At 38.4% G+C, this 24,171-nt stretch overlaps 1 protein-coding gene and 1 non-coding gene across 9 annotated transcripts in view; one reads left to right on the forward strand and one right to left on the reverse strand.

Moving 5' to 3' along the window:
- Positions 1 to 24,171, reverse strand: part of NEK10 (NIMA related kinase 10) — a 222,101-nt gene that overhangs the window by 76,059 nt on the left and 121,871 nt on the right. For 7 of the 8 annotated variants that reach the window (XM_063114324.1, XM_063114321.1, XM_063114323.1 and 4 more), the window contains 3 exons: positions 15,936 to 16,065; positions 15,375 to 15,445; positions 6,703 to 6,916 (listed from right to left, as the gene is read on the reverse strand). In XM_063114324.1, the coding sequence (XP_062970394.1) occupies positions 6,703 to 6,916; positions 15,375 to 15,445; positions 15,936 to 16,065 (415 nt within the window). The remainder of the gene's footprint in view (positions 1 to 6,702; positions 6,917 to 15,374; positions 15,446 to 15,935; positions 16,066 to 24,171) is intronic. The other variant, XM_063114326.1, reaches the window with a different exon arrangement.
- Positions 18,421 to 18,523, forward strand: LOC134391415 (U6 spliceosomal RNA). The gene has a single exon (XR_010024957.1). It is a non-coding gene; the product is annotated as a U6 spliceosomal RNA (small nuclear RNA).

Raw genomic sequence — 24,171 nt, forward strand, 5'->3', positions numbered from 1 at the left:
CAGCAACATCTTAGTCAGTCAATAGTGTCAAACCTGTGGACTGTGAAACCCCCTGCCACAATAAATAAACATCAAAGAAAAGATACCAGAAATATGAAAAATCAAGAAAGTACGCCACCAAAAAATAATAAATCTCAAACTCTAGATCCTATAGAAAAAGAAGCCCTTGAAATGACAGACAAGAAATTTCGAGTGATAATTCTAAGGAAACTGAATGAGATACAAGAAAACTCAGCTAGACATCATGATGAAAGGAGGAAAAGTATTCAGGACCCGAAAGAGGAAATGTACAAGGAAATCAATGTCCTGAAAAAAAATGTAGCAGAACTTGCTGAACTGAAGAAGTTATTCAGAGAAATAAAAAACACAATGGAGAGTATAACCAGCAGGCTTCCAGAAGTTGAAGAGAGAACCTCTAAACTTGAAGATGGGCTGTTTGAAATAACACAAGAAGACAAAAATAAAAAGAAAAAAGAATCAAAGGCATTGAAGAAAATCTGAGAGAGATATCAGACAACCTTAAGTGCTCAAATATCCAAGTCATGGGTATTCCAGGAGGGGAGGAAAAAGGAGATTGCATTGAAAACATATTCAACAAAATAGTGGCAGAAAAATTCCCAGGTATAGGAAAAATCACAGATCTTCAGATCCAGGAAGCTCAACGATCTCCAAACGTATACAACCCAAAAAGGCCTTCGCCAAGACATGTCATAGTCAAATTGGCAAAACTCAGAGACAAAGAGAGAATCTTAAAAGCTGCAAGAGAGAAGCGTCAAATCACCTATAAGGGAGCCCCAATCAGGCTAACATCAGACTTCTCATCACAAACCCTAAAAGCTAGAAAGGAATGGGATGATATTTTCAAAATACTAAAAGACAAAGATTGCCAGCCAAGAATACTCTACCCTGCAAGGCTATCCTTCCGAAATGAAGGGCAAATAGTATATTTCTCAGACAAACAAAAACTGCGGGAGTTCACCACCACACGACCACCCTTACAAGAAATCCTCAGGGAGTACTGGGTTTGGTTCCTGAAAAATAACTACCACTGCCATAAAAACCCAACAAAAATCAATACCCACTAGTATAATAAAAATGGCATGCAGGAAGAGAAAAAAAAAACAAACAAAAAATGCTATCTACAACCTAAGGAACCAACAAACACAGAAACCAAACAGTAAATCAGAAAGCAAGGAATAAAAGACACCTAAGACAACCAAACAACAATCAATAAAATGCTATGAATAAATCAACACTTCTCAATAACAACTCTTAATGTAAAAGGCTTAAATTCCCCAATTAAAAGACACAGATTGGCTGACTGGATTAAAAAAGAGGACCCAAATATATGCTGCCTTCAAGAGACCCACCTCACCCATAAAGACTCACATAGACTGAGAGTGAAAGGATGGTAAAAGATATACCATGCAAACAGAAAAGAAAAACGAGCTGGAGTAGCTATTCTTATATCTGATAAAATAGACTTTAAACTAAAAACCATAAAAAGAGACAATGAGGGACACTACTTAATGATAAAAGGACTGATCCATCAAGAAGATGTAACAATCATAAATATGTATGCACCCAATGTTGGAGCAGCCAGATTTATAAAACAAACTCTATTAGACTTAAAGAAGGAAATAGACACTAATACCATAATAGCAGGGGACCTGAACACCCCACTGTCAATACTGGACAGATTATCTAGGCAAAGAATCAGTAGAGAAACACAAGATCTATACAAAACTCTAGACCAATTGGACTTGGCAGATATCTACAGAACATTCCACCCAACAACCTCAGAATATTCATTCTTCTCATCAGCACATGGATCATTCTCCAGGATAGATCACATATTAGGTCACAAATCAAGTTTCAACAAATTCAAAAAAAATGGAATTATCCCATGTATTTTCTCAGACCATAATGGATTAAAACTAGAAATCAATAACAAACGAAGTTCTGGAAACTATACAAACACATGGAAATTAAACAGCATTCTACTTAATGACATATGGGTCGAAGAAGAAATCAAGCAGGAAATCAAAAAATTTATTGAAACTAATGAAAATAATGATACATCATACCAAAACCTGTGGGATACTGCAAAAGCAGTATTAAGGGGCAAATTTATTGCATTAAATGCTCACCTCAGAACAATGGAAAGATGGCAAGTGAACAACCTAACACTTCACCTTAAAGAACTAGAAAAACAAGAACAATCCAAACATAAAGTTAGCAGATGGAAAGAAATCATTAAGATCAGAGCAGAACTGAATGAAATTGAAACCTAAAAAACAATACAAAAGATCAATGAATCAAAAAGTAGGCTTGTTGAAAAGATAAATAAAATTGACAAACCATTAGCATGGCTAACAAAAAAAAGAAGAGAGAAGATTCAAATAACAAAAATTAGAAATGAAAAAGGCGATATTACAACTGATTCATCTGAAATACAAGGAATCATTCGAGACTACTATAAACAACTATACACCAACAAATTTGAAAATCTGGAGGAAATGGATAAATTTCTGGACACACACAAGCTCCCAAAACTGAACCATGAAGACGTAGAAAATCTGAACAGACCAATAACAAGAAAGGAGATTGAAGCTGTTATCAGAAAGCTCCCAAAAAAGAAAAGCCCAGGACCAGATGGATTCACAGCAGAATTTTACCAAACATTCAAACAGGAATTGACACCAATTCTTTACAAACTATTCCAAAAGATAGAAACAAACACAAATCTCCCAAACTCATTCTATGAAGTAAATATCATCCTGATACCAAAACCAAGTAAAGATATAACCAAAAAAAGAAAACTACAGGCCGATATCCTTGATGAATATAGATGCAAAAATCCTCACTAAAATACTAGCAAACAGAATACAACAACACATATGTAAAATTATTAACCACGATCAAGTGGGATTCATCCCAGGGATGCAAGGTTGGTTCAACATATGCAAATCAATAAATGTGATACACTGTATTAATAAAGTCAAACACAAGGACCATATGATCATCTCTATAGATGCTGAAAAAGCATTTGATAAAGTTCAGCACTCATTCATGACAAAGACCCTCTATAAGTTAGGTATAGAGGGAAAGTATCTCAACATAATTAAAGCCATATATGCCAAACCCACTGCCAATATCATCCTGAATGGGGAAAAGCTGAAAGCTTTTCCTTTAAGAGCAGGAACTAGACAAGGATGCCCACTCTCACCACTCCTATTCAACATACTGTTGGAAGTACTAGCCAGAGCAATCAGAGAAGAGAAGGAAATAAAGGGCATCCAGATTGGAAAAGATGAAGTCAAACTGTCCCTGTTTGCAGATGACATGATCCTATATATCGAACAGCCTAATACCTCTACAAAAAAACTGCTGGAATTGATAAATGATTTCAGCACAGCAGCAGGATACAAAATCAACACACAAAAATCAGTAGCATTTCTTTTCTCCAATAGTGAACATGCAGAACGAGAAATCAAGAAAGCCTTCCCATCTACAATAGCCACCAAAAAAATAAAATACTTAGGAATTGAGTTAACCAAGGAGGTGAAAAATCTCTATAATGAGAACTACAAACCACTGCTGAGAGAAATTAGAGAGGATACAAGAAGATGGAGAGATATCCCATGCTCTTGGATTGGAAGAATCAACATAGTGAAAATGTCCATACTACACAAAGTGCTATACAAATTCAATGCAATCCCCATCAAAATTCCAAAGACATTTTTCTCAGAAATGGAAAGAACTATCCAGACATTTATATGGAATAATAAAAGACCACGCATAGCCAAAGCAATGCTGAGCAAAAAAAATAAAGCTGGAGGCATAACACTACCTGACTTTAAGCTATACTATAAAGCTATAATAACCAAAACAGTATGGTACTGGCATAAAAACAGACACACTGACCAATGGAATAGAATAGAGAATCCAGAAATCAACCCACACACTTACTGCCATCTGATCTTTGACAAAGGCACCAAGCCTATTCACTGGGGAAGGGACTGCCTCTTCAGCAAATGGTGCTGGAATAACTGGATATCCATATGCAGGAGAATGAAACTAGACCCATACCTCTCACCATATACTAAAATCAACTCAAAATGGATTAAGGATTTAAATATACACCCTGAAACAATAAAACTTCTTAAAGAAAACATAGGAGAAACACTTCAGGAAATAGGACTGGACACAGACTTCATGAATACGACCCCAAAAGCATGGGCAACCAAAGGAAAAATAAACAAATGGGATTATATCAAACTAAAAAGCTTCTGCACAGCAAGAACATTTAACAGAGTTAAAAGACAACCAACAGAGTGGGAGAAAATATTTGCAAAATATACATCTGACAAAGGATTAATACCCAGAATATATAAGGAACTCAAACAACTTTACAAGAAAAAAACAAGCAACCCAATTAAAAAATGGGCAAAAGAGCTAAGCAGGCATTTCTCTAAGGAAGATATACAAATGGCCAACAGACATATGAAAAAATGCTCAACATCACTCATCATCCGGGAAATGCAAATCAAAACTACACTGAGATACCATCTCGCCCCCGTTAGGATGGTTAAAATCCAAAAGACTGTGAACAATAAATGCTGGCGAGGTTGCGGAGAAAAAGGAACTCTCATACATTGTTGGTGGGACTGCAAAATGGTGCAGCCTCTATGGAAAATGGTATGGAGGTTCCTCAAACAATTGCAGATAGATCTGCCATATGACCCAGCTATCCCACTGCTGGGAATATACCCAGAGGAATAGAAATCATCAAGTCGAAGGTATACCTGTTCCCCAGTGTTCATCGCAGCACTCTTTACAATAGCCAAGAGTTGGAACCAGCCCAAATGTCCATCATCGGATGAGTGGATATGGAAAATGTGGTACATCTACACAATGGAATACTACTCAGCTATAAAAACGAATGAAATACTGCCATTTGCAACAACATGGATGGACCTTGAGAGAATTATATTAAGTGAAACAAGTCAGGCACAGAGAGAGAAATACCACATGTTCTCACTTATTGGTGGGAGCTAAAAATAAATAAATAAATTCACACACACACACACACAAAAAAAAAAAAAATCCGGTGGGGGGCGGGGGTGAAGACATAACAACTACAATTCCTTGAAGTTGATACAACAAGCAAACAGAAAGGACATTGTTGGGTGGGAGGGGAGAGAGAGAGGAGGGAGGGAGGTTTTGGTAATGGGCCACAATAATCAACCACATTGTATATCGACAAAATAAAATTAAGAAAAAAAAAAAACAGCATAGCACTTGAAAAAAAAAAGGAAATTGGCTAAGTAGCTTTAATGTTCAGAATTTAATAGAAGGCCCCAAATACCTAAGATATATAGAAATACCTAAATCTCTTACATGTCTGTCTACTGGGAATGCAACATGTCATACATAGAATGATATGTTTCTCATTGTTGCCTAGTTTTTACAAAGTCAGGTAGTAAAATAAAGTGAGCTCTAACTTCCCAAGTACGAGATTTAACTGTGTTCAGTGAGAGCTGTAACTCCAACATATATGCTCCTAAACATAAACCAAGGCCTTAGGTAATCATGAATTGTTCTGTGAAATTACATCTAGGCTCAGCATTTAAGGCAATGACCCTGAAAGAGTTCCCCCCTCAAAAGAAAACTACATTAAATCTTCAATTTCTGGATTTCAAGTACCTCAAGACAAACCCAGTGAATAGTAGTGCTTTTCTCCTTTTTAAATAGGAATTTGCTGGAAACACTGCTACTGAAGTAATAAGAACTGCCTCTTCTTTGACACCAGCTTCTTATATAATTTTCCCAGCTGAAATAGGGCAGGTCTTTAGGATCCTGGGAAGGAATTTAATGACCAGGTACTCTGACCAAGAATGGGCTTTGTGATCCTATTGTCTTGGGTCCCACCCCAGGATGGAAGAAAAGAACATGTACTGGATTGAATGGCCCGTGCTGGATCCCTGCCAGGTGGAGGCCCAGAGCATGAGCAAACAATGGATCATGGGTCACGATTGCAACCAAGGCACAGAAGAAGGAAAATAAGACATAGCAACAAGAGCATTTCTGGCACTGTCACTTGCACATGTGGAAATTTGTAGCCTTGGCATCCCTTCGTCAAGCTATGCTCAGAAACACACTTAAATATCAAAGTAATCTAAAGTTAGCTGGGAAGAAAAATAAAAACACATTGCAATTTGAAGCATGGCAATATTATTACTGCCACAAACAGCAATGAAATCAATTGCAGAGACAAATAAGAAAAATTTTAAATGCAAATGTTATTTCCTTCTCCAAATTAACTCACGACATTTTCATCCATATTCCCAAAAGGTGCAATCAAATTGCTGAAGAAATTAAATATAAGTATTCACTGCTATTTATTCAAAGACTATAATTCGAACATAAAGTATTGCTAAAAAAACTTTATGATACCTCTCGTTTTGCAATATGCAATAAATTATGGATTAGTTCTTTGGAAGGTCAGTTATATTCAGCTATTTTAATTTTATTTATAATGTATAAAATTAGATGTAAATATGTAACTATAAAATACTGAAATACTGCATGTAACTAATATTTTCCTAACTTTAGATAAATTTTCTTTAAAACAGGCATGAAAAACTTCAGACAGCCTATTTCAGTACATCCTCAAGAGACTGAAAGATTTGCACATACCTGAGATAGAAGAGCCAGCTCATGGTGACATGTGACAGCATTCCGGTTGGCTTCCATAAAATACCTCTGCGTGCGCCTTCGTTCCCGTTCCAGCTTCTTCTCCAAGGCTAGCTGGGATGTAGACAAATTGTCTAAATACTTCATCATGACATCCGATATCACTGAACTGACTTCTACAATATCTGGACGGGCTTCTGCATCAGGAGTGAGGCACCTAAGAAAAGATATGCTGATTAGAACATTCTGGTCAATGGTGGGACCAGGCCATGGAATGTGAGGACCAAGGGTAAACCCCATCGTGTGTCTACCATGGTATTTGCACCCAAGAGCACCTGGAGTAAGATGGACATCGAGCATAGCTTTGAGTCTAAGACTTCTCAAAAGGTGTTTAGAAAGTTGGGGAAGGAAAGGGAAACAGCACTGTTCTCTTCGCACCTGGGCTGGCAGAGAAGCATTACAGGCTGGGATGACCGCTTTCTGAAATCGCTACCAGCTCACTGGTCAGTGAAACAAAGAGGATCCCAATAATGCAGGCCTTGATAATCACCCCTGATGCACCAAAAGGAAGGAAGGTTTCTGAGACTCTCAACCTTTTGGCCTTTTCCCACTGTATATTGGCAGTATTAACACAATGTGGTTAGTGAGTCCTACAAAACGTGAAGTCATAAATATAAAACACAACCTCGTTAGAGATTTAAAATGTTCATTGTGTCAAAAATAAAATAAGGCACAAGGCACAGAAGGGCACCTGCTCCACCCTCTCTCCTGGCCTGTACCCCACCCCCAGTGGGGGAGGAAGGTAAAGGTGGAATACGGGCCTCCCCTTCTGACACAGTCCAACTGCAGTGCCAGGTAGAAGGCATCAGCAGTGATAGGACAGGGACAGACAGATGGAGGTGGAGGCCAGGTGGGAACCCAGGAAAACAGTAAGTGAATGACTGAAAACCCATGCCATGGTGGTGGGGAGCTAGAGGGAACCATGCATGAGCTAAGGACATACTCCTGTCCCATCGGACTTCATTTCTAAAACACAAAATCAAATATAAAATTATAAAGAATTTCAAGACTTTGAACAAATACAGAAATTTAAACCCCAAGCACAGGACCATTTGAGCACAGGGGCCCACATTGGTCACAGGCTCAGTATAGTGTGGCAATGCCATACTGGTATTCAAGTTTCTTACTTTAGCTCATAATCGCAAAAGAAGCTACGTTGTTGAATGTCATATTCTAATTAAATCAGGTTCTTCATCTACCCTCACTCAATTAGCAAAAGAGGTTAAAGCTGTTAAAAATGCTTGGTTATGACTGCCATGAGAGAAAAAAAAACAAAGGCATCTAAGCCTTTTATTAGTGCAGATATTCTAAATTCTTAGACTGCAGATATTTAAACCAACACAAGGTGGTATTATCAGCTGAATATTACCAGCTGAGCATTTTTTTTAATCAGAAAAGCAATGTAAGCTTGTTTTACAAATTATATAGTCATACATTATGGTAAATGGGAAACAGAATGGTCTCTGTTCTCCTGACATTTACTCATCTCCTCACCCAGGTTTACTCCCTGTCCTGTACTTGCCATCACTGGAAAAGGCACCACCAGGGAGATACAGTTAAGCATCATAATTAGGCAGGCAGGCTCTGGGTCAGAGTGCGGGGGTTTAAATTCCAGCTCACCATTTTGTTACCTCTGATCTTGGGCTACTTACTTAGCTTCAAAGTCTCAGATAGCCCATCTGTAAAATGGGATAATCATAGTATGTACCTCATCAAACTGGCATGGTGACTAAATGAGGAAATCTTTGTAAAGTTCCAGCACATTATAAAAGTTCAACAAATTAAAAAGAAAATCCACACTTTTATCTCTCCTTTATCTCCTCCCACATGTAATAAACACCAAATGCTGTGACTTCTACCTTCTAAATATTTCCTGAATCTGTAATCTTCCCCTCTAACCCCACAGTTATTACATCATCACGTGCTATTGGTCTATTACATCATCATTTGAAATTGTCTTCTAAATGACATGCTCATTTCTTGTCTACCTGGGATCTGCACTGTAAGCTGCTACCAGAACAACATCATTAAATCTATGTCACTCCCTCTACTCAAAATTCCTCAGTAGCTCCTCATGGCCCAATAGTATAAAACATAAAATTTAAAATTCCCTCCACTCTTTCCCCTCCCCCAGCAACATACCAGATGTTCCTACCCGTACTTCCCCAAATAGCCTATGGCTCTCTTGTGCCTCCATTTCTCTGCTTATTTTATTTTACCTCCTTGACTTTTTTTTCCCAATGATATATGCCCTTTCCCAGACACCATTCTTTATCTGCTTGCCAAAATCTCACTCTTTTTCTAGTCTCCATTAGGAAGACTTTTTGGACTGCCCTCAGATAGACTTACTGCCCACCTTTATATGTTCTCATTGCACTGTCTGCATTTAAGTACTTAAAATTACTGTAAGTATTGTACTGTAATGGTCTGTTTCACCACTAGACTGGAAATTTCTTGAAGGGAGGGATGTATGTTCCTTCATTATGGTCTCCTCATCATGTAAAATGGAATCTAGGTTCTCATAGGTAGTCAGCAAATGAATTAATAAATCAGTGAATGAATGAACAAATGAACTCAACCTAACATCTAAAGAATTTACCTATCCATAACCCAAAATATTTGCCCACAGACTTTTTGGACTCCCAGGAACATCTCTTACCAGAAGTTCCAGTTTAGCCTCATTGCTCTGAAATGACTTCCGGTTTAGCTATTTCATAGAAATTCTTAAGAGCAGCCAAATCGGAGTCATAATACATGCTGAGGGTTGTCTACCAATCTTCAGCATGTATTGTTTCCATGATTCTCTAATCAAATTAGCATAAAATCTTGTTCTAAGAAAGATCTGGGATGTTCCTCTCACCCACCCCCTTTATCCCTACTTCACTCTGAGAAACCACATGGAAAGAATTAGAGGGATATACTGTTTGATTGTAATCATTCCATGTTTTAAAAAACAAAGAGTTGAAGGTAGGGTGAAAAATGTAAAGATCCACTTGTCCCTAGAGCTAGCTGGAAGCATTAACTTAGTTAGTCACCATGACTGCCCCTGAAACAAAGTACCAGACAGCTTATGCAACCAAGCACAGAGAGAGAAAAATAAGGCAACTGGAATGTTTTGTGCATAAAAGGAAATGTTCTTCCTTTTTAAAAAGTAAACAGAATATTCCCTCTTAACAGTGTACTGGAAGGCAAAAATAGTAGTGCTGGTACTGAGCAGAGCAACAAAATATATTTATTTTCTGTCCCAAACTCTTCAGGGTTGCTAAGTTATTCTCCCAATTTAAAGTCCTGCTAGGAAAGAAAAGTTTCAAAAACAAAATGTGCTTATACACCACATGAACAAACAGGAAAAAGGAAAGATGCTGCACATTATAAATGTATATTGTGTGCACCCTACTTAACAAGAATGTAGAAAGTAAAAATGAGAAGATAATAAAACAGAAGAAAGAAGATATACATGACTGGAAACAATACATAGTTTTAAAATGATTATAGAAAACTTTCCCATCAATAGTTGTCATATTTCAAAGGCGCTTTTAAATTACTAGTGATTGGCTGTGAGCCTGATGTTTTGCTGAGTCATAAACAATCATTAAGAACACATGTTCTTTTATGTTTCCCTTGCATCAATTTCCTAAAACAAATAGGAAACTAACAAATAGGAAATTTGAATTTGTTCCCTAATTCTTTTGGAACTTAATTTTTAAATACTAAGAACCCAAAGCAAATTAAATCTGCAATTAAATGTAAAACATGACTGGTTTTGGTTTTATGTCAAATTTTCTAAAGACAAAACTTTATTTGTAATGTGAACCCAGACAATGAGGAATCTTGAATAACTTTAAATAAAAATAACATTTGTTACAGAATGCATGCAGAAATCTTAATTTATAGTCAGTGATAAAATTAAATGGTCAGTTCTAACTTATTATGGAATCCTAGTATTTTAAAATAAAAGCACCCTCAAAAACATTTCATCTGGAGTCCCTTAACAGGTGATCATTCTCTGAAACGTTCTGACGACAGTGAACTCCTGACCCACCAAGTGGCCATCTCCACTGTGGACATCTCTAATTGTGACATACACTTCCTAATGGTAAGCTGACGTTGGCCTCCTCAGAATGTCTAACCCTTGGTCTTGACTCCATTTTCTGAAGTTCCACCAAATAATTCCAATGTCATTCCATTTCCCCAGTTAACAGAAGTATTTCTGAATCCTCTTATGACTGTATTCCCAAGTGTGCTGACTCAATTTCCAACCAACCTACAGCAGGAAAAAATCCCACTTCTCTCCACCTCCACCACCACCGCTCAAAAAAGTCACTATCATCCCTCAGTGGGCAGGTGGAACTGCTTCTCCTTCCACTCTCATGCCCCTCAGCTCCCCACACAGCAGCCAGCATGATCTTTGCTAAAGAAGAGATTTTTGCTATGTCCCAGCCTGCTAATAACCCTTCAGTCCTCTCCTCGGTACTGGAGTTACAAATTCAGAACCTTCCGCGAGGCCTATAGTACCTCTGGCCCCTGTCACCCTCCTGAGCCCCAATCATTGGCTGGCTCTTCTCTCCCTTACTTAACATGCTACATCTCCACTTTCTTTTTGCTCCTCAAATTAACAACCTCTTTCCCCCAGCGAAGCCTTCACAAATGCTGGTCTGTGGAGTGCTCTCTCCAGAGAAATGATTATTCCATTCTCAGATTGCCTGTCCTTTCTTCTGAGAAAGCTTTCCCAAATCCCCACATTAGGCCAGGTCCTTCTGTAACCTTTTATTGCCCCTTTACTGCCCTTCATCTCATTTAGCACTGTTTGTTTGATATACTTAATCCTGTAAATAATATAATATCCTTATTCATAATGATACCTAATTTTGTTGAGTGCTTACTATGTGTTGAGTATTGTGTTGAGTGTGTCAGAAGCATTTTCTTATTTAAGTTTCAAAACAAGTCCATGAGGTAGTTTCTACTGCTACTCACATACCACAGATGAGAAAATTGGAGCTCAAGAAAGTTAAATTGAGTGATAGAGAAGGAATTAAAATCCATTTGATTCCAGAACCTGATGATGCTCTAAACCTTTACACTAGTCTATTAGCCCCAAGAGGCATGGGTACCAATAGCCAGGGAACCTGTCAGAAGAGACTTATGGTCCTGTTTTCCCAGATTAACAAAATCATAGCAATGTTTCTGTACCTTTTCTCTGTGCTACGCTTTCCCTGCCCTTTGTGACACTCAAATTCTTATGAAAAGGTGAAATTAAATGAGCAAACATGGTACTTTTGTCCTGACATCTCTGAAGACTTCTTCAATTTTTACAATACTTTCCAGAAAACAAATAACAGAGAACAGGAACAAATCGTGCAGATGCAGTTTAAATAGACTTGTCTAGATTCATTAGCAACAGGGCATGATCCAGTACACGTGACATTCAGATGATTTAGAGAGAGGTTTCAGCTCATTTCCCATAATATTAACAATGATAATTGCCAAAACTGCTCAAGTATTTACCATTTGCCAAGCCCCGTGCAAAGCCAGTTGTGTATGTTACTTTGTATAATTATCACATCAGCCCAATGAGATTGGTACGATTATTACAAAGTCCCATTTTACTAGATAAGAAAACAGAGATGCAGAAATAATGGTCAAATCACTTGTCCGGTGTCTGTAGTTCATAGGACTCAGCCCCAGCTAGCCCTGTTTCCAGAGACAGAGGCTCTTAAGACTGCAGGTCAGAATTGGGCAAAACAAGGAAAGGTTCAAAATACAACCTTACAAACAGGTGAGCAGTAACTATCAGCACAAAACAATGGGCTGAAAGGAGAAACCAAAGGAAAAAAGGCACAGCAGAATAATATGTCTGTTATATTCCATCAGAGATGGGGCTAAGTGCTAGGCCAGATACCTAACCAAGTGTTAAGAGATTTCAGAAGGAGAAGGAAAAAGATTCTATCCGGGGTGATTCTAGGATTTCTACAATTCAAAATACTGAGGATTTGGCTCAGCTCGATGGGGTGGAGAAATAATCTTTGGCCAACTTAAGTATCTAAGATGATCCAGAAATAGCAATCAGCCAGATAAACAAGAGTCATTTATTCATACAAACAATATTTATTAAGGGTCTCCTCTATGCCAGACACTGCTGTGGGCACTAAACAGCTATGAACTTAACTGACAATGGCCCTGCTCTTGAGTTTACACTCTGGTAGGGAAGAGACAGATAACAAACAAGTGTGCATGCATATTTATAATATGTCTGGGGTGACGCCTCTTGTGAACTTTATAAAACAGGCAAGAGGGCTAGAGGGTACGGAGTGGTGGTGGGGTCATCAGAACAGGCACCTTGATGAGGGGACATTTCAGCAAAGACCAAAGGCAGTGAGGTACTGTGCCATGTGTATATCTGAGGAAAGAGAGTTTCAGGAAAAGGGAACAGCAAGGGGGAAGGTCTTGAAGGACACTACAAGCTGGGACTAGCAAGGAGCTCCATGTGCATGGAGCATAGGGAGTAGGAGGAAGTTGGGGGGGGTGACTGAGAAATCAGCAGGGACTGACCAGAACTTTAGGATTACATCCAGATAACAACTTCCATTAAACTTCTACTATATTGATAGCTGGCACTTCTGATATTCTTTGAAAAATTATTATAAAACACATTACCAATGTAAAAATTGAAACGAAAAGGCTTCCAGTCAAGATGGTGGAATAGACGGTCCCCAGCATCACTCTCTTCCACAAATCAACCAATTTACAACTATTAAAAAGCAACAACAGCCAAGCTGGCTGTGCTAGAAAATAGGAAAAGTGAAGGAGAGACATACAGAGTTCATGAAGGCAGGAAAAGCCATGAGGAGAGAAAGAAAGGATCACTCCCACCATTTTTAGCCCCAGCTACTGCAAGGCTGGAACTGGTGAGCACAAGGAGAAAGACCTGGCAAAATTCACAACTGTGCCCTTCCTATGAAGTTGCTAGGGGCAGCAGGCGAGAAGAGGGCCTTGGTTGCCCTCAGGCCAGCAAGACCACTAATAGAGTTCCTGTGGACCCACACAGGAGTGAAGAACCACAACAACTGAAAAAAGAAGCCACTCAGGCCAGTGAGTCATCACAAGGGGCTGGTGCATGGCCCATCCCATGGGAAGTGTTTGGAGTACAGGCAATAGGAGAGACAGGCCCACCAGGGGAACATTGGGGCACAGCAAGAACAGCTGATCTGCACCCCAGTCAGCACAGGACCATGCAGTGGACACTGGCCAGGAATACAGATCTGTAGGGGGTGCAGTTTGGTGGAAAATCTCAGGGCCCGACCAGAGTTTCCACACAACCTAGGTGTGCTGGACCTTACAAGACCTGGCAGTACATATAAGGTCAAGAATTAAAACCTGAGCTTCACAAAAAGCCTTCCCCAGGGAATCAGCAGCAAAGCAGCAAATTAGCTCAACTACAGGGCTCAAGTGCTGGTCCCCACAGGAAATTCTCCCATTTTAGAAGTAAGCAAAGAACAACAAATTAGTTCCAGTGCAGAGTTGAAGTGGTGGGAACAGTGAATAATCCAACACAGAACTGAAAGAAAAAACAAAATGCCCACAGATCAGGGACAAAGTTTGACATTAACTAGTAAAGGTCTAACACCACCAAAGAACACCTATAAAACCTAGAAGGACCAGAAGACCCCTGGGCTCCCAAGCCAGGGAGGAGGGAAGGCCAGGATCCTGAGCCATGCCCTCTGACACCTGCAACTAGCCCAGCAACAATCATCCAGCCATAACAGGAATCACCCTGGGCTCCTGAGCTGGGGCAGTGGGGGACCAAGGGCCTCAGCCACACCCCTGACACCTGCAACCAGCCCAGCCATGACCACTGAGCTTCAGCCAGAGCTGCCCTGGGCTCCTGAGCCAGGGTGATAGGGGGCCAAGGGCTTCAGCCATACCCCCCTGACATCTGCATCCAGCCCAGCAACAACCCAGCCTCCACTGGGAGGCCCCTAGTCTCCCCTGCAGGAATGAGAGGGGTGCCACAGGCCTCACCCACACACCCCTCCTTCCTCCTTCTCCCATCGTATTTCCTTTCCCCTTCTCCTCTCCCCCTCTCCCCCAACTGCTCTGCAACAACATCTTAGAATGAAAAAAATAATAATATTAATAAATAAATAAATTAAATTAATAAATAAATACAAAAAAAAAAGAGAAAAGAAAAATTGAAATGAAAAAGTGCCTACAATTTTATCGTCTAACATGGCTGTTTTCTGTTTCATGTGTTCTTATCCTGTCTTTTTCCACATTTGTGCACATTTTTATGGTTTTTGTCATAGTTACAAGCAGTTTTACATCCTGTTTGTTTTATTTAGCTTCATATCATACACATTTTACAGGTTGACAGTAAACCTTCCACATGATCATTCTAGTGGTTGCATAATATTTCAAGTGAATATACTGCTTCCTTTTGGACATTTCTGTGGTTTCTATTGGGTCATTATTACTGATGATACACAAAGATTTTTCTGTGTTTGGATTATTTGGGGATCCTTCCTCTTCATGAATATTTACTCATGAATAGTGAATTCTAATAGAGATGATGTATTTCTTGATAGTCCCTATATGCTGAAAATTGTGAGACTAATTACCTGCTGATGGTCTCTGTCACTTTTTCAGAATAAATGCCTTCTGGCACTGGTTCATATACTGCCTCCACTATCTGCAAAATAAACACAATAGAATGATGGATGTAAAGGGGTCATTGATACCTTTCAGCTGTAATTCTTACTTAGCTTCAACATGAAGTTTACTAATTAAGCAATATAATGTCATGTACAAATTTTAGTCAGAAGTTAAAACATCCCAACCAAATAAAAAATTAACATCAATTAAACAGTTCTTGAATATGGAATTGTATTCTCCAAGCTGAGTTAAAGTTATCCCTAGATTCATAGCAAGATGAAAACAAAAAGTAATTTGATATATTCATTTTGAAAATTTTCTGTGATAAATGGAGACAATTTTAAAGAGAAATATGCTATAGCATGTTATATTTAGAAGAAAGGGAAAAAATAAACTGGGTCATGCAGTCAATAAAACAACGCCTACTTTTAATTGGCAGTAGGATAAAAATCACAAAGTTTCTATTTAAGAAGAAAAGGTATGGCATTTTAGAAACATGCAACCCTGTGTCTCCCAACATTGCTTACTTTTGTAGCCAAGGAGAGCATGTTGGTGCTGTAGAAGGGAGGATTCAGAGTCGCCATCTGATAAAGGATGCAACCTGCAGCCCAGACATCAGCTTTCTCCCCGTAGGGCTCACTCTTCAACACCTCAGGGCTGAATTAAAACAAGGACGTTAATAGATACTGTGGAAGGGAGAATTAGCCAGCACAGAAAGATCCAATTTTCAAGCTGTAGTTGGAGATATTTTTTAAAAAAGATACTTGAAACTCTTAATCATTATTTCAAATAAACATGTTAGTATTTTATTATTATTATTATTTTTTATTTTACTTCCTCAATATACATTGTAGTTGATTTTCACGACCATTTACCAGTTCTTTTCCCCCCTCTCCCCTCCCCCACCTTAAATCAAATCTGTTCACTTGCCTTAACAAGTTCAAGGAATTGTGATTGTTGTGTCTTCTTCCCCCCCATTTGTTTGTGTTTATTTATTTATTTATTTATTTTTGGCTCCCACAAATAAGTGAGAACATGTGGTATTTCTCTTTCTGTGCCTGACTTGTTTCACTTAATATAATTTTCTTTAAGTCCATCCATGTTGTTGTAAATGGTAGTATTTCATTTTTGTTTTTTTAAATCTCCCAGCCTCTGATGAATCAAGAAGCACAACCAAGCAATTCCAGTTTAAGTACTAAATATGAATAAATCATATAACCATTGCTTTGTGTGTGTCCAAGGATACCCCTCTATGGCAGATGGAATTGTTGGCCCAGTCCTTTACTACTCTGGAGCTTCTGTACAGACCCACACTTGCCATAGCCTCTTGCTGGGCAGTGTTCATTAGCCGCCTCTGCCTTTGGTTTTGACTGTGATCTCTCGCTTTGACCAAAGGAATGTGGAAGTGTGCCAGATCAGAACCTCAATCTTAACAGGTATTAAGTGCTTCCATTAGTCCTTCTAGAGCTTCTGTGTCCTGGGTAGCTTCTACCCTTTACAGCCTGGGTCCTGCAAAATACACGTGGAATAGATCTGCCCCAAACAACCCATAAACCTGCTGCCTGAAAGAGAACCAGCCCAGGAGACCCACAGGCCCATAAGTCTGAGAATAAAATGTTTATTGTTGAATGCCACTGAGAGTTTGTGGTGATTACCTATGCAGCATTTTTACAGGGAAAAACTGATTGATACAGATTTCCTCCTTTGCTGTTCAACTCTAACTTATAAAGTAGGGGGAAGACCATATTTCAATATGTTGCAAGAAATGACAATACCCACCATGTTCATCTCTTCTAAAATTGCCACACAAATTAAACAATCTTTAAACTAAATTAATCTGTGAGGGTTATGGATTTGTCACTTTTAAATTTTATTTTATTTTATTTATGTGAAGGAGAGTGTACTGGGTCCTTTGAACTAACAGAAGTTTTCTCTATCACATTTGTAGAACAAAACTCAACAAAGCATTATAAACACTTAACACACACACACACACACACACACACACAAATTAGTTTGATAACTCAGTTCTAGACCATTTACTTAGGTGTGTGCTTGGTCCTCTAAATTAATGGAGTAGAGATTAATAGATAATTTTGAGAGGGGTTTAGGTATACAGAGAGTTATAGGTAGCAATGCTTTATTTAAGAGAAAGAACTTAAGTAGTACACACACACAAAAACACACACTCACACACACACAGGATTTAAAATGGGTTTTCCTTTTCCATAACAAAATTTTTTTTTCTGTATTAAAAAAAAATAAAAGGTTATCTCATTGTAATCTGGTGACCTAAAATCTCTTTAGTGATAAAATAGACCACATTTTATATGAGATTTAACAAAAGTAAGGGCTCTTCTGGCAAAAATTAAAACATCTACAATGAAATGTGTAAAAATTACAGACATTGTATGTTATACTTCAATAAAAAAAATTTTTAAGTGAAATCAGGACTAGTATAGAGTTAAATGGCAAGGAACTATGTATATCTATTATAAATATCTTAATAAATAACTAAACATAACTCATAATCAGCTGCCATTGACACGGGTCTAGACTAACATTTACCTAAATATTACCTCTGTTTTAAAAGGAATAAATTTACAAATTAACAGTGAAAACAAGGTGGAAGAAAGATGAGGGAGGAAGGATACTTAACCTAATAAAGAAAAAAAGACAAACTAATGTTTAGATTTTAAAATTTCATTGGTACTTTCTCACCAGTATATAAATAATCAAGCTGCTAGTTGCCAACAATTCTTATTTACTCACTAAATGAGACAAGGAAAATGCTGGGATCAGGTGTATTTCAAAGCATCCTAAAATATGAACATTTTGTTAAAAAATTCAATAATATGATAATCTATATAAGTTTAAGAAGAAACTTCTTTCCTTTAAATTGAACAAAGTAAATAAATTGATATGACATGCTAAAAGGCTTTGTGTGTAAGTAAGTATATTCTTCTTTCCTACAGTAGCAATATTGTCATCTTTGTTAAGACTTTGATTATCATGCTCAATTCATTAGCACAAACACTAAAATTGAATGACATAGAGATTAGCATGAACCCAGGACAAGGATGACACGCAAATTTGTACAACATTCCCTATTTTTGGAGGCAGTAAGATGAAAGGCAAAAGTATACATGAGGACTATACTCTAGGTAATAAAGTTGCTTCCCATAGGGGTAAAGATTAACAATTCTGATACTGCTGTATATGTCTGCTGGAACTGAACAATTAAGTAAATAGATGGCAGAAGTTAGGTTTCTCACTGGTGGAGTGGGAAGTTACAGATAAGCAAGGAAAAGAGTAGGGGTACTCCACCATGGGGTAATGGATTAGAGTTACAGACAACAGTATAAATTCATGTTTAGCTTAAAATTGATATAGTTACATATATATTTATAGATATGTGCATATACACAGGTTAATATACACATGTATCCTTGCTCTGTCAGCTGATAGGGCCTAGAGATGATGACACCCCAGTAGCAATGACCATACTTAGCACCAAATATTGGTTTCTAATACCATTCTTTAATAAAAAGAATCAGGTATCCTTGGAGAAATGGCTGATTCTAGGACTGAGGCAGGAAATATACAAGATAAGCTTGGAGCATTGTACTGTCAGAAAGTCAAATAAATAAATAAAAATAATAAATAAATAAATAAAACCTCACAATGATGGGGGTATATCAGAGGAATATAGAAAACAACTTAAAGAGCTGTTAATGACCAATTGTGGAACGATTTGAGCAACAAAATAAATAAAATAGTGCATTAATCAGGCTGGGCAGCCATAACAAAATACCATAGACTAGATGGCTTAGACAACATGAATTTCTTTCTTACAGCTCTAGAGGCTTGCAAGTCCAAGATTAAGGTGCAAGCCAATTCAGTTCCCTGGTGAGGGATCTATTCCTGGCTTGCAGACAGCTGCCTTCTCACTATGTCCTCACATGGCACAGAAAGAGGAAGCAAGCTCTCTAGAGTCTCTTCTCATAAAGGCACAAATCCCATCATAAGGGCCCCACCCTCATGACCTCATCTAAATCAATTACCTCCCAAGGGCTCTACCACCAAATACCATCACACTGGGGAACAGGGCTTCGACATATGAATTTGGGGTGGTGAGGGGATTTAGTCCATGGCAAGTAGTATTATATTACAACCCAAAGTAGAAAACAAATATCCACGAGTCCATACTGATATAAATAAATGAATGAATAAATAAATAAATACATGGGGGACAATAGACAAATCTCTTGTGTAGAAAAATTCCAAATAATTTACGTGAATACTCCACTCTTAAGGAGAGGGAGCATAAATCATAATCCTTAAGGCTGAGTATGTATAGTAACTTTCTTCCAAAGAGTATATTAAGGAAGGGCATGGGTGTAGTACTGAAAACGCTATTTCAAGCCAGAAATCAAGATTAACATAAACAATAATGTCATTTTTACAATAAGTACCTTGATAGGATGTGATAAGAATGGCACTTTACATCTGTGATCTTCCTCTAAAAAACATGTTATTTCAATCTAATCATGAGAAAATTATCACACAAATACCAATTGGGGAAATTCTACAAAATACCTGACCAATAATCCTCAAAACTGTCAAGGTCATTAAAAACAAGGACAATCTGAGAAACTGTCACAACCAATCGGAGTCTAAGGAGATGACTACTAAATGTGATATGGTATCCTCGATGAAATCCCAGAACAGACAAAGGAAGTTTGGAGAAAACTCAGAAAATTGGAGTAAAGTATGTACCTTGGTCAATAAATGTGTGTATCAATACTGGTGCAGTAATTGAGACAAACATACCAAACGTACTAATGTAAGATGTTAACAATAGGGGAAACTGAGTGGGGTACACATAAATCCCTACTATCTTCATAATAAATTTGTAAATCTGAAACTGTCTACACTTAAAAGTACATTTTTTAAAAAGATTTATCTTCTGTACCAAACTATCGGAAGAGGTTCCTTCCTCCCTCTGTCTCTCTTTCCCTTCTTTCCTTCCACAAATATGTACCGAGCACATGTCTTGAGCCAGGCAATGCGGCAGGTGCAGAAGCCCTGTATTTGTGGAGTTTGCAGTCTAAATAGGTAAGGGACAATAAACGAAACAAATATACACACACACATGTGGGTACTTCAAAAAGTTCATGGAAAGGTTTGTATTATCTTTTAATTCTATTTTCCACAAACTTTTTGAAATCCTATCGTGTGTATGCGTGTGTGCATGTGTGTGAAAAGTACAGGGTACTGGGAGGCAGTACAATGTGAACTTTAGCCATTGGGGTTCCAGCAGATTTGGTGTCTGGCGAGGGCTGCTTCCTGTTTCGTGACAGCCGTCTTTTCACTGCATCCTCACATGGTGGAAGAGGCAAGGGAGCTCTCCAGGGTCTCTCCTATAAGAGCATTAATCCCATCATGAGGGTGAAGCCCTCATGACCTAATCATCTACCATAGGCCATACTTCCTAATACCATCACATTGGGGGTTAGAATTTCAACATATGAGTTTTGGGGAGGACACAAACATTCAGTCCGTAGCATACTTGAAACACTGCTATTTTTTTCGTTCATCAGTAACTATTACTAAGCACCTCCAAAGTACCAGGCATTCTTCTACCTGCTTGAAATACACTGACAGACAAAAACACTCACCCTCTTGGAGCTCAACTTCTAGTGAGGGACAGGGGCAGGGAAGAGATAAAACAAAAGACAATAAAATAATTAAAAAGTAAATGATATAGTATTTTAATAAGTGATCCACGCTATAGGAAAATAAACAAGGATTAGTGTAAAGGGGTCTGCAGTGGAGGTGGGGAGGCAGTTTGCGATTTTAGGAAAGTCGGTCCCTTCCTCCCCTTCCGATCCCATATAATGACACTTCAGGCTTCTTTTGTTCATCCACACGTTCAATGGTGCTTTCCTCTCTTCTCACTCTTCACTCTCTCTTTGGATGATTTCATTCACACACAAGGCTTCCATTAAAACCATGTGCTGACATCTCTCAGACCTTATCTCCAGTCCTCATGCCCCTTGGGCATGTGCAGGGATGCCTCTTCCTGTGTGGGCTCTGTCTCAAGTCACTGATTCTTCGTTAGGACTCTGGACTCTGTGAAGGATTTGCCTGTCTTCCAGATTAGAGCTGAGAACCCCTGGGGTGTCAACAATGCTCTTTCTTCTTTTAACTTCAAGGTCTGTTTCTGAGGTGTACAGACTGGCTGGGGCATCCCTGCAGGACAAACCCCAGAGCTGCTGCAGCAGAGACAGTCAGCTTCCAGGGGTTATCTTTAGCCCAAGGACCTGTTTTCTTCATAATTCTTGGTCGTAGCCGTGACTGTCTTTGTCATCACATTACCTCCTGAGGCAAACATTTCTATTCCTTTTTCTATCTCCACCTCTGCTGCCATTTGCACTTCATACCCGGTCACTTCAAGCAATCCTTTTGCTTTTAACATTTTATGTGTCACATGAGTTTTTTCTTAACCTAAAAGACTCAGGGCTGACTACTCGGCATCCCATTGGACCTTTCTGATGTCCAGATTCAATGTTTCCGTGGTATCTGCTGCTTCAGTTTTGCCCTTCACTTTTGGTGTGTCCACCAATGTCACAGTACTGACTCACAGTTCAACTTAACCTTCCAAATGCTGGTTCTTTCCACAGTAGATAAAATTATAATATGTGACAGCTAGGAGTTCATAAGAACTAGCTTATATTCACCACTAATGAGCAGAAAGAAATACCAGGGCTGAGGCAGATTCATTAGTGAAAGGGTATATGAAATTGGAAAAGAAAGTAAAACTTTGAGAGAATTAAAACTGTCACTGAAAAAGTATCTTATTGACACTACAATGATGTAGCATCTCGAAAGTGTTACTTGGAGATGTCATAAAGGATAATGCTCCCTTAACGAATGTTAGAAAATACTAAAAAAAGAATCTTGAGGAGTTTGAAACCACAGTGAGAGCTAAATGTTTGGAGACAAGTTTCTTTTATTGAAGTAGTTCATCCAATAATATTTGCTCCACTAGATGAAGATAGAAAAGGGATTTTTGCATCCTACTGCAATATATTAATTCTGAGTCTATTAAAAAGTACATGTAGTTCTCAGGTACTGGCTATTACACTTTCATCTCCCTAGACTGCCTTAAAAATAAAGGAGGAAGAGAACTAATTTATCCTTGTTAAATGAAAAAAAAATTTTTTTAAAAGAACATAAACCATCTGTCTGAGAACATGAGATCAACTGTTCGTGCAATCAAGAAGGCAAAATGCCATCTGAATTCATGAGGATAAAAATATGACCTGAGGTGACATAATTAAATCTATATGCCAATAACTACCATTTATTTAGACTGAAAAGCAAATTGTGTTGTAATCAGGATGATTCAATGTAGAGCATTTAGCAAAATAGGATGGATAAAATGTGCATGTGTATGTGTGTATGAATGTCTGTGTGCATGTCTGTGGTTGTTTATGGTTACTGGAGGTAGGTAAACTGTTGCTGAGCAATGACTCAAAAAACAATCACTATCATGAGATGGGAGTTCATGAGAATTAATGAGAATGAGGGAAGTTGCGAGAACCCAGAGGGAGTAAGAGTCTCGGTGCATTTCCTGGAAAGAGTGAGCAACATGATATTCAGTTATTTGGTGAGATAAACAGAGTTTAGCATAAAAGACTGCAGGCAGAATTATGACTATACAGAGATCCATCCATGGCTTGGTCTTTTTTCTATGAGGTCCTACTTTTTATAAGTATCTAAAGGCATTGACAAAATATGTTCTGGTCCAACTAGAGCCACAGAGGTTAAAGGGCATCCTGATCAGTCCTGTAGTTTTCTCCACTATAGGAGTGAAGGGATCAAGCTGGAGGAGACACTGGAAGGCTGGATGAGTCTCCATTAAGCTGGTGACCAAGGAAATGAGAAGGGGAAATCCACAGGACTTCAGAACTGATTTAACATGGGAAGAAGGATAAGGGAAAGGGAAGATCCCTCCTCCTCCAGGCTCCCAAGTGTCTGGCTTGGGTGACAGATGGGTGTCAGTGTCATTAAGATAGACACAAGGAGAGCAGATGGGGAGGAAGAAACTAGATCAATATGGAATATATTAATTCACATCTGCAAGATCTACAATTGGAAATATCCAATGGGTAACATGATTTTGGCTGTTACCAATCCCTTAAAGCCTCTTCCTCAGAGCACACAGTGTCTGTAGACTGGCTTCATGGAGATGCTCTCAGCTCATTGATGCCTGCTGTCATTAAGCAGATAGTTAAAAAGGCTTGATATCTAAACAGCTCTAAGACTTCTCTGAACACAAACTCCTTAAAGAGAGAAAAGAGAATTAGATGACACATTCAAGAGCCGTGGAATAAGATACTCTACCACTAAAAGAAATCAGCACACCGTTAACATTTTAGAGCCTGCCTGCCCCTAGGCTGCATCTAGGTTTGGCAGCCTTACCCAGTAAAAAATAGAGGGCACCCAGTTAAATTTTAATTACTTTTTAAAAAAAGAAAAGGAAGAAAGAAAAATGCAATATCTGGGACATATTTATACAAAAAATACAATATTTGGGACATAAACTAAAAAGTTCTTTGTTGTTTATTCAAAATTCAAATTTTATTGGGCACCCTATATTTTATCTGATGATCCCAGTTGCAGTGTTATTTGTGTACTCTCCTTTGTTAATGCTCAAGTCATCCTTCTTCTAAAAAGGCACACAAAGAGCTACTT

The sequence above is a fragment of the Cynocephalus volans genome, chromosome 11 (assembly GCF_027409185.1).
Source record: "Cynocephalus volans isolate mCynVol1 chromosome 11, mCynVol1.pri, whole genome shotgun sequence".
Classification (NCBI taxonomy): domain Eukaryota; kingdom Metazoa; phylum Chordata; class Mammalia; order Dermoptera; family Cynocephalidae; genus Cynocephalus; species Cynocephalus volans.